This window comes from Poecilia reticulata, chromosome 1 (assembly GCF_904066995.2).
Source record: "Poecilia reticulata chromosome 1, P_reticulata-male-v2, whole genome shotgun sequence".
Classification (NCBI taxonomy): domain Eukaryota; kingdom Metazoa; phylum Chordata; class Actinopteri; order Cyprinodontiformes; family Poeciliidae; genus Poecilia; species Poecilia reticulata.
In genome coordinates, this window is record NC_088830.1 from 19,141,819 (window position 1) to 19,154,454 (window position 12,636).

At 36.1% G+C, this 12,636-nt stretch overlaps 1 protein-coding gene across 3 annotated transcripts; it reads left to right on the plus strand.

Moving 5' to 3' along the window:
• Positions 1-2,032: 2,032 nt before the first annotated feature.
• On the plus strand, positions 2,033-12,530 carry bdh2 (3-hydroxybutyrate dehydrogenase, type 2). Of its 3 annotated transcripts, XM_017306937.2 has the most exons (11): positions 2,033-2,048; positions 6,916-7,008; positions 8,318-8,397; positions 9,006-9,084; positions 10,481-10,577; positions 10,856-10,964; positions 11,306-11,366; positions 11,492-11,605; positions 11,980-12,038; positions 12,175-12,267; positions 12,405-12,530. In XM_017306937.2, the coding sequence occupies exons 3-11, from the start codon at positions 8,326-8,328 to the stop codon at positions 12,456-12,458; spliced, it is 738 nt and encodes a 245-aa protein (XP_017162426.2). In that variant the 5' UTR covers positions 2,033-2,048; positions 6,916-7,008; positions 8,318-8,325; the 3' UTR covers positions 12,459-12,530. The 3 variants fall into 3 exon arrangements, with proteins under 3 accessions (XP_017162426.2, XP_081464362.1, XP_008412033.2); XM_081608236.1 differs by lacking the exon at positions 2,033-2,048 and having other exon boundaries at positions 6,901-7,008; XM_008413811.2 differs by lacking the exons at positions 2,033-2,048; positions 6,916-7,008 and adding an exon at positions 7,013-7,097.
• Positions 12,531-12,636: the final 106 nt, after the last annotated feature.

Here is a 12,636-nt window from a genome sequence, read left to right on the forward strand (position 1 = left end):
TGAAATGGGATCTGGACGGCCAAGATTATCCCCTGTGGCAGCAAACTGTATCCTCTGGCAAGGCTTTGCGTGAAGAAGATTTTTGCTTGAAAATGATATCAGCTTCACACAATTTTCAACAAAAGCTTATTTTATTTCTTACAATACAAACAGTGTGGTATAAATGTGGCTATCTTCGCAGAACAATCAGATCAAGAGTAAACAGGATTGACTTTTAGTATTTTTATTACATTATATCAAGTCATTTCCAATACTAGAGCTCTGAGAAAACAATTGTATTAAATATAATTAATGTCTTTCAAAACATATGTGCCTTGCTTTGGACTTGTCTTCCTGTTAATGCCGTAAGCAGGAGCAGCGCAATAGAATTACCTGGTGTGTTGCCTTAATTTGTAACATGACAAGTAATGTAGCAGATATCATCTTTCTCTGGGTCCAAATTCAATGAAAATGGTCAGTGTCTGCACTACATCTAGTGTAATAGTTTCTTTAATGTCTTTTTCCCTACACAAACATCCTCACCTACTGACAGCTAAAAGATTTTGAATAACGCTTGCTTGTCAAGCTCAGTTGCAAACCTCTTGAAAGCTTATTTCCAAGAACTCTTGGTTTTCTTTCTTGCTGGGAGCACTTAGATTGTACAAACTGAAGTAAATCAGCGTGTGCCCATTGTGAGTTCTCATCACACAGCTGAAAACAAGCCCCGGTCAGGGCACAATAAGAGAAAAGATTACAATTCCCTGTTTTATCTTAGCTACACTTTTTCGTGCCTCAACAATACAGCTCTACAACGGGTTTGACTGCCTTCAGCTCCCTTTTTATAACATCTTTTCTTGAATTTTCAGAGATTTTCAGGGAGTAGCTTCACTTAATCTGCAGACCAGACATTTTGTAAATAACCATATCAAGCTACAGAGTGATAGCGACAAAGGAACTTGACATATCTCTGAAGTTAGTTGCTGCTGTTGTTCCTTCTTTGAAGTTTAATTATTGTTTCAAGGACTTTGTTAAAACAGCTGTCAGGCTGAGAGAAAGTTAGTTGGGCACAGAATTTACTACCGAGGGACGTCATTGGCCTCTTTTTATTTTCCATTTGTCAGTTTCATTCACTGCTTTACACAAATGCAATTAAAAGTTTTCCATTTAATCCTGCTTTTTCTGTTGGTTATCATATATGCAGAAGGCTAAAAAGTCTTACTTAAAGCCTTCTTTAAGATTTCCCAAGGGGGTTTCTTTTTATTTTAATGAGATTATTTTTTTATTACAAAGTTTTGCACAACAAGTAAGGAAGTTTATGTTGTGTGAATTTTTTTCTTTCATTGTAATAATTGTAATAAAGAGTCTGTGCTGTGACTGCTGTTGGCAGTAACGTTTAATTCTCTTTACAAAGTGCAAAGCATTTGTGGGTTGAGACGAGTATGTGGGTTGCACTGATGGAAAACCTTCCATTTCTTTGTACAGCTCCAAATGATCTCATTGTACAAAGGTACAATAAAACCTTGTAAAACTGCACATCAAAAAGATCTTAACAAATATGCATTACGAATCTTTGACCCTGGCACAAAAACACAAAAACTGTTTTTTATTATTTGTTCCTCAACAAAACCGTGCAAGGTTGCTGTAGGTGCGTTTGAAAATACACTATTTATGACTCTCTGAAAGAAGAGCTGAAAAGGAGTTTTGTGATGAATATCTGGAAAAAAATAAAGTATGAAGGTTTTGGGATTTTCCAAAACCTTCATACTTTAAAGTCTTCAAAAGACTTTAATATTTTCATTCGCACTTTTTTTTTTTTTATCTGCATAGAAACTTTTATTCAACCTGCAAATAGACATAATAGTTTCTGACATATTAAAGACTCCCATTCAGTACATTCCAAGAGCTCAGAAGAAAGCTTAAGATGTTCACTTTACAAGACATTGAGCACTCTGAATAACTTTTCACTGTTGTTTCTTTCTGAGCAGAAAAACAGAATTACAATGGCTGGACAAATGGCACTTGCTGAATTGAGGGGAAACCCGTTGCCGATTCCGGAGGAGCTGGTCCAAGTAGGTTTTTAATCTGAATGAAGATATAAAATGCTGATTTACAAACACATGTTGTAAGGCAGGTAGGTTGAAGAATGAGCTCAGACCTGAGAGGAGGAGCTGCCAGGGTGTAGTTGTGATTTATAGTAACAGACTTAAGGTTTTTTGGCTGCACCCCTGAGGAAGTAGTGATGGAGCAGGGAAGTTTCCAGGTAGGTAAATGTATTTTGTGATTTGTTAGTCATAGAGAAACTTTCCCAAACAGGTTCCTGAAGAGAGCACAGGAAGAAGTCTTTTTCTGTGCACAGAGAAATGTTACAGGTAAGTCACAGGGAAACAAAAAAAAAATGCTCAGAAAGAATTAATATTTGACTGGGTGCTAATACTGAAGGACCATCTGGTAGCTTTTTAAATCCAGGCTGGCTGACGAGACAACAGTGTGGCGACAGCAGAAGGCTTGAAACGTATCCTTTAGGGGGATCAGAAGCTCAAGATGAAAAAAAAAAACAACACATTAAATCTTAGAATTATGAATACCAAGTACCAAGAATTTCTACATCACTAAAGGGGAGTGTTATGAATAGCTTAAATAAAAAAATTAAACATTTATATATCCACTGCAAATACAGGCAGCAAAAACATTTTGTTTTCTTTATTAAAATACATTTTTGAGCTTCAGCTATTTGGGGAGATTTATGTCAAACACCACACACAAGAGGTAATAAAAGCCTTTTTCATTTTCCTCCTCTGATTTGGACTTAGACTTTTTTTTTAAAAATAAATCAGGATCCCAACCCCGCTTCTTGGGAATGCAACTGGAATTTACAGATACAAACTAACACTAAATAGTTTTAGAAAGCTTTCAGCAAATTGTCCCAGTCAAGTGTGTCAAAAATTCAGAACAAGAATAAAATTAAAAAGGTAGCACACAGGTGGACCAAGAACAAATGAAAAGTTACAAATATAGGCTAAGTATAAATTCTTATGGTGTATTTTTCAACTTTTTCCATATTTTTTTCCTTTTGCTTTGTTAAAAAACTTGACTTGTTAATTGTTATTAGCAGTTCAACAAATATACATATGTGGCCTGAATCACAATGAGCCTAAGATGGCCATCAGTGATATGTGGCAACAAAACATCTCCAGCCTTTTGAGTTATTCGTTTGAATGACTGGAAAATGTATTTTTTTAAATCAGATTCATAGGGTATTTCTGTTGTATTGTGAATTAGGTCAGATTTAATGCCAAATTACTGTCCTATTTGTACACAAGCTCAAGCTGTATGTTGTGTTAACCTTTGACCTTTCCGTTAATTGAACTGGCAAATTTGTTGTAGTTTATTTGTTGTAACTCTACTCAGCTCCAAATTTCAAACCTTCTCTGCTCTGACTTAAATAAGATGATCATTTACAAATATTTCATCAAACGACAATGAATGCCATCTGTTTATAACATTTTGCAAAAATACACTGAACAATTTTAAATACTGAAGTAAATAATCACTATTGAGATTTTATTTTCTGTTCAAATGTTCACAAAATAACAACTCACATATCAAAGAGGAAGACATTTTTGAAATGCAGTGCTTTGTTGGTCTGTTAAACCAGACTTTGTCCTGTTGGTTTTAGTCTTGAGGTGTTAAATTCACCCAATGTATCCTATAAGTGGTCAGTTGTACTGATGGACAATCATGGCTCCTTTGCTTTGCTCTCCTCTTTCAGCAGCTATAAATGAGAAAATGACTGGTGGGTTCAAGATATTTCAGATGGCAGTGTGACAGACTTAACAAAGAAAGATCCAACTACAAGGCTGATTATTTATGCAAGCTGGTGAGGGATTTATGTTTGGTCATTAAACAGTGAAACATAACTAACATTCTCCCCCAGCACAGCCTTAGTTCTTATGTAAGCATGAGCCATTTGTTTGGTTTTAATAGAGAACCAAACACATACAATCTGTACACAGCGTTTCTGTTTTCCTTTTATGACCATTTCAACACCGGCTGACAAGAAAGATTTTCAGATAGAACTGTAACAATAAGGTTTAAATCTTCCTGAATTTAAATTTAACTTTACAGTTGCAAGTTAAACAGAACAATTTATCCAGCCATATATCTTTGTACTTTGTGAAAGCGGATTGAAATTAGCAGCTTCTGCAGATACAGGCGTTAAACTGTGAATGAAAATGTATGTTTAGGATATTTAAATGGAATATAATGTAACATTTCCCAGATAAATTAGCCCATTCGAGATAAAATCGGTAATCAGTACCGTTTTGGAATGTGGTACTGAGTGCATGCGTGCGTGCGTGCGTGCGTGCGTGCGTGCGTGTGTGTGTGCGTGTGTGTGTGTGTGTGTGTGTGTGTGTGTGTGTGTGTGTGTGTGTGTGTGTGAGAGAGAGAGAGAGAGAGAGAGAGAGAGAGGTCTAAGCAGCTGTTGGAGAACCAGTCTTCTCTTTACAATCAGCCTTTTTGGTAGATTCAACCCCCCTTTCTTTCTTTTTGTGAGTTTATATCTTTCTTTGAAAAATGTTTTCATTTCACTTCCCATTTCTGCACTATTATTGTTACGATGCCACAAAAATATGTGTCTGTAATACAACAAAAAGCGAGAGAGTTCAAGAGTATGATTTTATTTATTTATTTTGCAAAGCCCTCTATTCACTTCATAAAAGTACATTTTATTTCTGAGTTTACTTTGGTAAATTGTTGTAACGAATGCAATCTTTGCTATGAAATTAACTATTTCAATGCTGGTAATGCACTATATATTGGTTCAACACCCATTAACTTGATACATTGAAACTAACATAGTTAGCCACATAGACTACATTGACAGATCACCTTGGATTTAATGCATATGCTGCCTCCAGGAGGGGAGTTCATTCATTTTCTCTTTTGACTCAATCCAGTCAATAAACCATTAAAGAGCTGCAACAAGTCACATAAATGTAGTTTTTGTTTTTGCCTCATTCTTGAAAGTGTTCCTTAACAATTTAGCTTTGCATTCATGAATTACACGACTGGTCTAAATTAACTTTGCAAAGGCTAATAGTCAAATCTTCAAGAACATCAAATTCTTTTACATCAATACCTATCCCACAGCTTAGATAGAATCCCTTATATTTTCTTCTCTTTGGAGTCTCAGAGTCCATTATGCAGCAGCAGCTGTGTGCTGCTTATGAAGTATTCAGCGTTCATCTGAATTCAGCCCCTGAGTTGCAATTTGTCTCATAAAGTTTGTGCAGAGAAGATAAATGTATCTGTTTTCACAGTGTGGACAGAAATCCATAATTATCCCCCATAATGAAATACATGCATTTTATGTTTCATATTTAGGATTAGGTAAGAAGTTTGTCGTGTGTAATTAAAGATCAAACATTTAAAAAATTAAAAAATGTATCACATCTCCCATTTACTAAAGTTTAGCATTAATAATGAATTTTCTTGTGTATTCCTCCACTCTTCCTTTAGAAATTTTGAAGCTCTATCAACTCTCGTCTGTGAAAAGTGCTTTAAATTTAACCAAAATTTTTGAAAAAGAATTGAAAATAATTTTATTAAAATACTATCTCCTTCCATTTTGCATCCAAATTCCTGGCATAGCATTTAGGATTAGCTGGAGTCTTTTCAAAGCTTTTGGAATATACTGTGATCTGGTGTTCTTTTATCACTACGATGTTTCTCGCTTTGGATATAGTAGCCAAGAGATCTGTGTTGTGCAGGAGCTAAAAAAAACATCTTGGTCCAAAATATCTCTGGGGCTTCTAACCACAGAGCTGGAAGACTAAGTCATAAGACACTTGGAAGCTTAAAAACTCTTTATTACAGTGAGAATCATGTTGATGAATTGTACTAATTGACAAAATGTTTTGAATGTTTATATATTCTTGAGGGTCACAAGCGTCGAGACAAAGTGCTGAATTATCATGGGATAAAAGAAGAGCATGCCAAAAAAGACATATTTTTAATTACGCAAAACAATTTTAGAAAATTCTAGAAAAATATTAACTAGAATTAATGTATCGTTTTTAATCAAAGAACGATACAAGTTGATACGTTGATACAAGTACAGGTATATGTCCTTTTTATCTTACATAATCATGTTAATTAAATATGGATAGATACTTTTATTAAATATCACAAAGTTGGTTATGTTTTAGCCTTTGCTATATGTTTTAGTGTCTAACAAATATTATGGCAAGGTTCTGGCAGAGGTTTCCTCTTGATGAGAGATTTTTTTACTATCACCACTACAAACTGCTTGTTATGAGACTAGCTTCCCTCAGTGCATATTTTTAGTTATTTCCTGATACTTTAGACATTTATTGACCTAAAGGTATTTTCTTTGCTTTTAGATTTTCAGGGCCTTTATCTTCATGCACAGCCTCATGTAGAACTTTGACCAGATATCAAAGTTCAGTCTTGACAAATGCCTTACCGAGGCCAAAGATGAACTCTACAGCAAATGAATGTTTCATTACATATTGTATTTTAGTGCCTCTGAAAGCAAATGACACAGATGTACATAGAGGTCGCCGATTGAGATTATGTTTAATTAGGCTAAAGGCTCTTGGAATAGAGATGTTTTTCTGTATTAATGATAATCACAAAAAAGAAAAAACTGAAAAACATAAATGATCTCCTCCAGAAAGAAGAATAAATGATGTGGCTCTGAGTAACATAAAAAAGTAGAATTATTCCTTCATGTCATTCAACTTTTTAAACAATATATTTTTTTCTTTGCTTTTCAGCCTCCAAACTAAAAGAACAGCACTGACTCCTGCTGGTTACAGTTTGCAAACATTGTTAAAGAGTAGATCTTTCACGAGAGGACTTCGGAGTTACTTATGTTATTTCTTTTCTTTTTTTTTTTTTTTACCTTTACAGAGCCACTTCCGGCTTTCCAACCAATCACTGCGCAAGAAGGGAGTCACGTGTGACTTTGCTTCGTGCAGCTGTGTCTCAGTCGAAAAGACGACGGTGAGTTTGCACCTGAAGTTCACGTCTCTTCGAAGCATTTGCTTTCTTGTTTCTTCCAGTAAAAGTTATTACATATCCGCTGACTGTTGGTAAATTTCTGCTTACGTTTTTTTTTTTTTGCGACGCTGTCTAAATGTCTAGACGAAATCTACATTCAACAGGTTTCATGCTATTCAGATATGCTGTTCATGCTTTCCTCTCTGTTTAAGTATTAAGATGTTACATTAATGCATGTAAAATTGCGATACTAGCTCATTTTCCATATTTAAATACGAATGTTTATTCGGTTAGCTACTTTCTTTGCAGCCTATAATGTAACTGAATCCAAAGCAAGAAGCGTCATCAGAAAGACTAAAAGTGCTTTGTAAAGCTTTCTTAATGCTCTCTATCATGTCCATCAGTGTCGTAACCACTAAGTGTGTTGGTATCATTAACAAGTGCACATCCAAATGTCATGAAAAACTTCTGTTTTTCTCACTCATTTAGCAAGTGAAATCATATTAATTTCACATAGTTATTCAATACCTTTATTTCTCTTGGGGCTTTTGTGATGATTGTTGCTTAAAAAACCTTACATTTGATGTCTGAGAAAAATAGAATTTCATAAGATCAACCAAAAATGTATTTTATGTTGGTGAATGAGTGTTGACAGCCACTTGACCATAACATCTCTGTTTTTAAAAAAACCCATCTAATGTAATTTTTTTTTTTCTCCAAAACTACTTTTCAGTTTCTTATTACAACAACAATCTTTGGAATTAGTAGAAATAAATGACTGAAAAATATACATTAATGTTTCATAAATCTATCTGATTTTTACTTCGGGACATTTTTGTGCAACATTTACAAAGTGACAGGCAAATGGATTCACACAAAGATAGAAATATGCAATGCATAAAAGCAGAATAAAGAACATATCGAGTTTACTTTTCAGTGGTATACTAATTTATAATTCACAATAAAAGAAGAAAATCTCACAGTCTGCCAAGAGCTTATGAAACTGGTGATCAAACCCTTTTAAATGGGTGCTAACCTGTGAGGAATTTAAATTACTCTTTATTTTGCTTTTTGTTCAAGTGTCAAAGATTTCCAAACTGCATTGTTTAAAAAGAAACAGAGTGTCACTCATTACTTCTTGGTCAGCAGGTATTGTCTTCACAGTTTACTGCAGGCTCAAGTATTATATAAGACCTGACAGACAGTGTAATGAATCCCACAGACGCTTGGCTTTTTGTGAAGAATAACAAATATCAAACTGAGCTCATATCTGATCAGTGCTCCTCATTTGTTTGGTTTCTCTTCTTCACAGTGAAAACTATGGGCCGTCTGGATGGGAAAGTGATTGTATTGTCTGCTGCCGCACAGGGGATTGGACGCGCTGCAGCAATAGTAAAGTGCTTTTCTAAAAAATAATAATAATAATGTCTCCCCCTTTTTTTTTTCTTTTTACAAAAATTTGTTCGAAAAGTGAAGCCTTTCCTTTGAAAAGACTAAAGCTCCTGAAAGCAAAATTGCCTCATTTGAGCCCATTTAATGTCGGTGGGCTGTAAATGACTGCTCTAACAGCATTCCCAGAGATGGGGTAAACATATGTTCAGACCAATCTTCTTGCAAAACCCTGATGTCGTACTCTCCCCAAAGTGGTAATAAAACATTTGAATCCTCAACTCAGTGGTCCCTGAAGGCGTGTTGAAGTCTTCTATCAGAAGGTTGTTTTGTGGATATAATGGAACATTGACGCCATAAGTTTCAACTCATTTCAATCACCTCTATAGATTCAAACATCTAGTGTGCAGGTTGCTAACAGTTTCAATGTGCACTATAAAAGGCATTTAGTAATACAAATTTAAACGAGTTCAGGTTAGAAATCAGTTATGTGTTCTTTTCATTGCAGACTTAATTGTAGATGATATCTTTTTTCATATAGTTTTACTGATCTGGAAATCAGCATGCTCTAATAATGTCGCGTTAGTGATGCAAGTTTTTTTTAATTACAGGCATTTGCAAAGGAGGGAGCTCGTGTCACCGCCACGGACATAAATGGAGAGAAGCTTAAGGAGCTGGACACTTTTGAAGGCAAGAGGTTTTTCTGTTGGTTGTGATTGCCACCTGCTGGAAAACTGGGGTAAAACAGACTGGAGGCATTGCAGTAACTACTTTTGCAGTAACTTGCTTTTTCAAAGCACTTTGAATTGCCTTGTTGCTGACATGTGCTATATAAATCAAATTACCTTACCTTACTTTACCTTTTTTGAAATGTTTTTTTAGTCCTTTAAAGGGTTTACTAACTACCCTAAAACGGGCAGCCTAACACGATATTTTGTTCTTGGTCATTTTAGTTATGTAAACATGACATGAACTGATTAACTGGTTACAGACTTGTACTCAGAATTGCTTACTACATAGGTGCAGAGCTGTTGTAAGTCCCATTAGCTGAAGAGTGACGGATTTCTCTGAATCAGAGACGCTTGCATGCAAAGATAATTTGCAAAAAATTTAAACAAACCAAGAAGGATAAGGAACATTCGATTCTATCCCACAGAAATAAAGTCTGAACAACAATCAGATCAGATAAAAATCGAATTATTATATAATACAAAGTACAATTACACAACACACATTTTTTCCAAGTGGTTTTTTATAAAAGGCTGAAGTCGTACAACAACTGCTTTTGTTGTACGACTTCCCACCTTTATTTTTTCATTCTGGCAGAAAAATAATGTTTTCTATTCAGGGGTAGTTTTATTCCACCCACATTTTTGATTTTTTTCTTCATGACCGCTTCTTTAACTCACAAACAGCTTTACAGTTCCAGCAAGAGATTTTGGTTGGTAGAACTGTTGTTTTGGCTGAAGTATTTTTGTCTGCTTAGATTTACAATACAGCAAGTTTCTCCTAAAATGCTACTAAGTTAATGCATTTGCTAATTTTTTCTTTGACCTCCAAGTTTTTAGCAAATTTGTGCTCGTCTTTTCATCATGTATGGAGAAAATACAGTCAGTTTCTGTGGTAGAATAAATAGACATTTTCTTTGCACAAATCTAAATCTGCCCACTAATGTATGTATAAATCCATCCATTTTCTTGCACCCTTGTACCTTAGTGGGGTCGGGAGGGTTGCTGGTGCCTATCTCCAGCTAACGTTCCGGGCGAGAGGCGGGGTTCACCCTGGACAGGTCACCAGTCTGTCACAGGGCAACACAGAGACACACAACCATGCACACACACTCACACCTAGGGACAATTTGGAGAGGCCAATTAACCAGACAGCCATGTTTTTGGACTGTGGGAGGAAGCCAGAGTACCCGGAGAAAACCCACGCATGCACAGGGAAAACATACAAACTCCATGCAGAAAGACCGGGGCTGGGAATCGAACCCAGAACCTTCTTGCTGCAAGGCAACAGCTCTACCAACTGAGCCACTGTGCATAAATCCATTTTAAAGATTTAACTAATATATTTTTCTGACTAGGAATCAAGACTAAAGTGGTGGATGTGACTAAGAAGGACCAAGTGGAAGCTCTGGCAAAGGATCATGACCACGTTGATGTGCTGTTCAACGTTGCAGGGTACTCTACCTTTCTTGTGATGTTAACCAGTGAATATAACCCGTTAGACATGAAGAACAAATCAGCATTTGAAAGCATGTATACTCTTCTTTTGAGCTACACTTTAACAGCATTCTACGATATTTATTATCAAATATTCAATGTTCCTTTTAAAAGGAAACCCCTTTTTTAATCTAGTTTGTTCATTTGAGTTGGATGTTATACTCACAGCTTCAGCTACGACACCAAAAGAACATTCTCTATTGCAGTCTGGGTCCATTGTGGCTTCTTGCTTACAGGTTCGTGCACCACGGCACCGTCCTGGACTGTGAAGAAGCTGACTGGGACTTCACCATGAATGTGAACGTGCGAAGCATGTATCTCATGTGCAAGGCTTTCCTGCCTAAGGTGATTCTTCGTCATGTTGCTGTACTCTTAAAGCAGCTCACTTCATTGCTGAGAGAACATAGTGCAGGATGTTGTGGAGAAATAAGCAACATATGCCTCTAAAGTTGTTCTCAACCTTTGTCTGTTGGGATTAGCTGTATTACTCTGAGCCTGTGACATGATGAACTGTGACTGTCCAGTTACTAATCCAGCCGCTAATCCAACCTCTGAACTAGCTACAAATCAGGATAGCATCTTGACGAATTTTTTTTTTCTTTTTTGCTGAGACTGAAGCAAATTTACTAAAATGGAACTTTATTTGTTAGATTAATAAAAGAAATTGCTTTATTTTATCACTCTAGATGTTGGGAAAAAAGTCTGGAAACATTATTAACATGGCTTCTGTTGCTTCAAGCATAAAAGGTAAAAAAAATAATAATAAAAATCAATGCCACTGATAATGTGATCATTTTTTTAAATCTTCTTATCTCAGATATTTGCTTGGCGTCTTTGTCTAAGCGTAAATGACATGTGCTTCTTGGTTGTAGGTGTTGTGAACCGCTGCGTCTACAGTACCTCCAAAGCTGCTGTCATTGGCCTCACCAAATCCATAGCTGCTGATTTTATTGAGCAAGGCATTCGCTGCAATTGTGTTTGTCCTGGTCAGTGTTAGACAAAAAGAATATTTTGTCTATTTTTTTTTTCTGCCATTGATAATCTTTAATTGTCCTGCTATCGTAATTGAGAGGGAGTGGAGTTCTTTGAAATTAGGAGCCTTATGTAAAATCTCACCCCGTGTTTTTAGGGATATCTTGTGTAACCCTGTTGTTTGTCACTTCAAAGGCATAAGTGAGTGCAATCTCAAGCTTATCTAATATTTATGGAGCAGACCTGGCCCTGTCTTCCTTATCAACATCCTCCAGTTAGTCACAGAGTTGATACTGCATACTAACAACATTTCAGATGAATGTCTGGCCTGCTGTTTTATATATATGTATATATATATATATTTTTTTTTTTATTTTTTTTTTCTCAGGAACTGTTGATACACCATCCTTGAGGGATAGGATCCAGGCCCAGCCTGACCCCGAACAAGTACTGTATACCCTGGACTTACAATTTTTATGTTTATTTCACTGGTATTCTGCAAGTTATCTCAAGTTTCACAAGTCAAAATTTTGATGACTGGCTGTCAAGGTCAATAAATAACACAAATCTTATCGCTGCATAGGCTTACAAGAACTTTATGGCTCGACAGAAGACTGGAAGACTGTGCACCGCTGACGAGGTGGCGCACCTCTGCGTATACCTGGCCTCAGATGAGGTGAGTCAGTTCATCCTGGCTAACAGGATGTGGCTGTAGTCTCTGTACTTGTATAGAAACATTCTTATGCCAATGAATTTTGGGTGTTTTGTGAAGTAATATAGCTCACCTGTGATTTGTATCCGTGTCCTTCACAGTCGGCCTATGTCACTGGAACAGAACACATCATTGATGGAGGATGGAGATTGTGAAGAACCAGTGACATTCTCAGAATCAGTAAACTGAGGAAAGTTTTGGATCAAAATAAAGCTTAGATAATTGTCTATTTTTGCCCTGAATGTTTTCCATCTTTGCTCAACTAGCATTTCACATTAAACATGATAGAAGATTACAAATGCACTGTGCCATGCAAAAGTAGTCAAACCCCTT

Coding starts and splice junctions, on each gene's coding strand:
- bdh2 (XM_017306937.2), top strand. CDS start 8,326: ATGGGCCGTCTGGATGGGAAAGTGATTGTATTGTCTGCTGCCGCACAG. Junction 10,965..11,305: donor GCAAGGCTTTCCTGCCTAAG/GTGATTCTTCGT, acceptor TTATCACTCTAG/ATGTTGGGAAAAAAGTCTGG. Junction 12,268..12,404: donor TATACCTGGCCTCAGATGAG/GTGAGTCAGTTC, acceptor TGTCCTTCACAG/TCGGCCTATGTCACTGGAAC.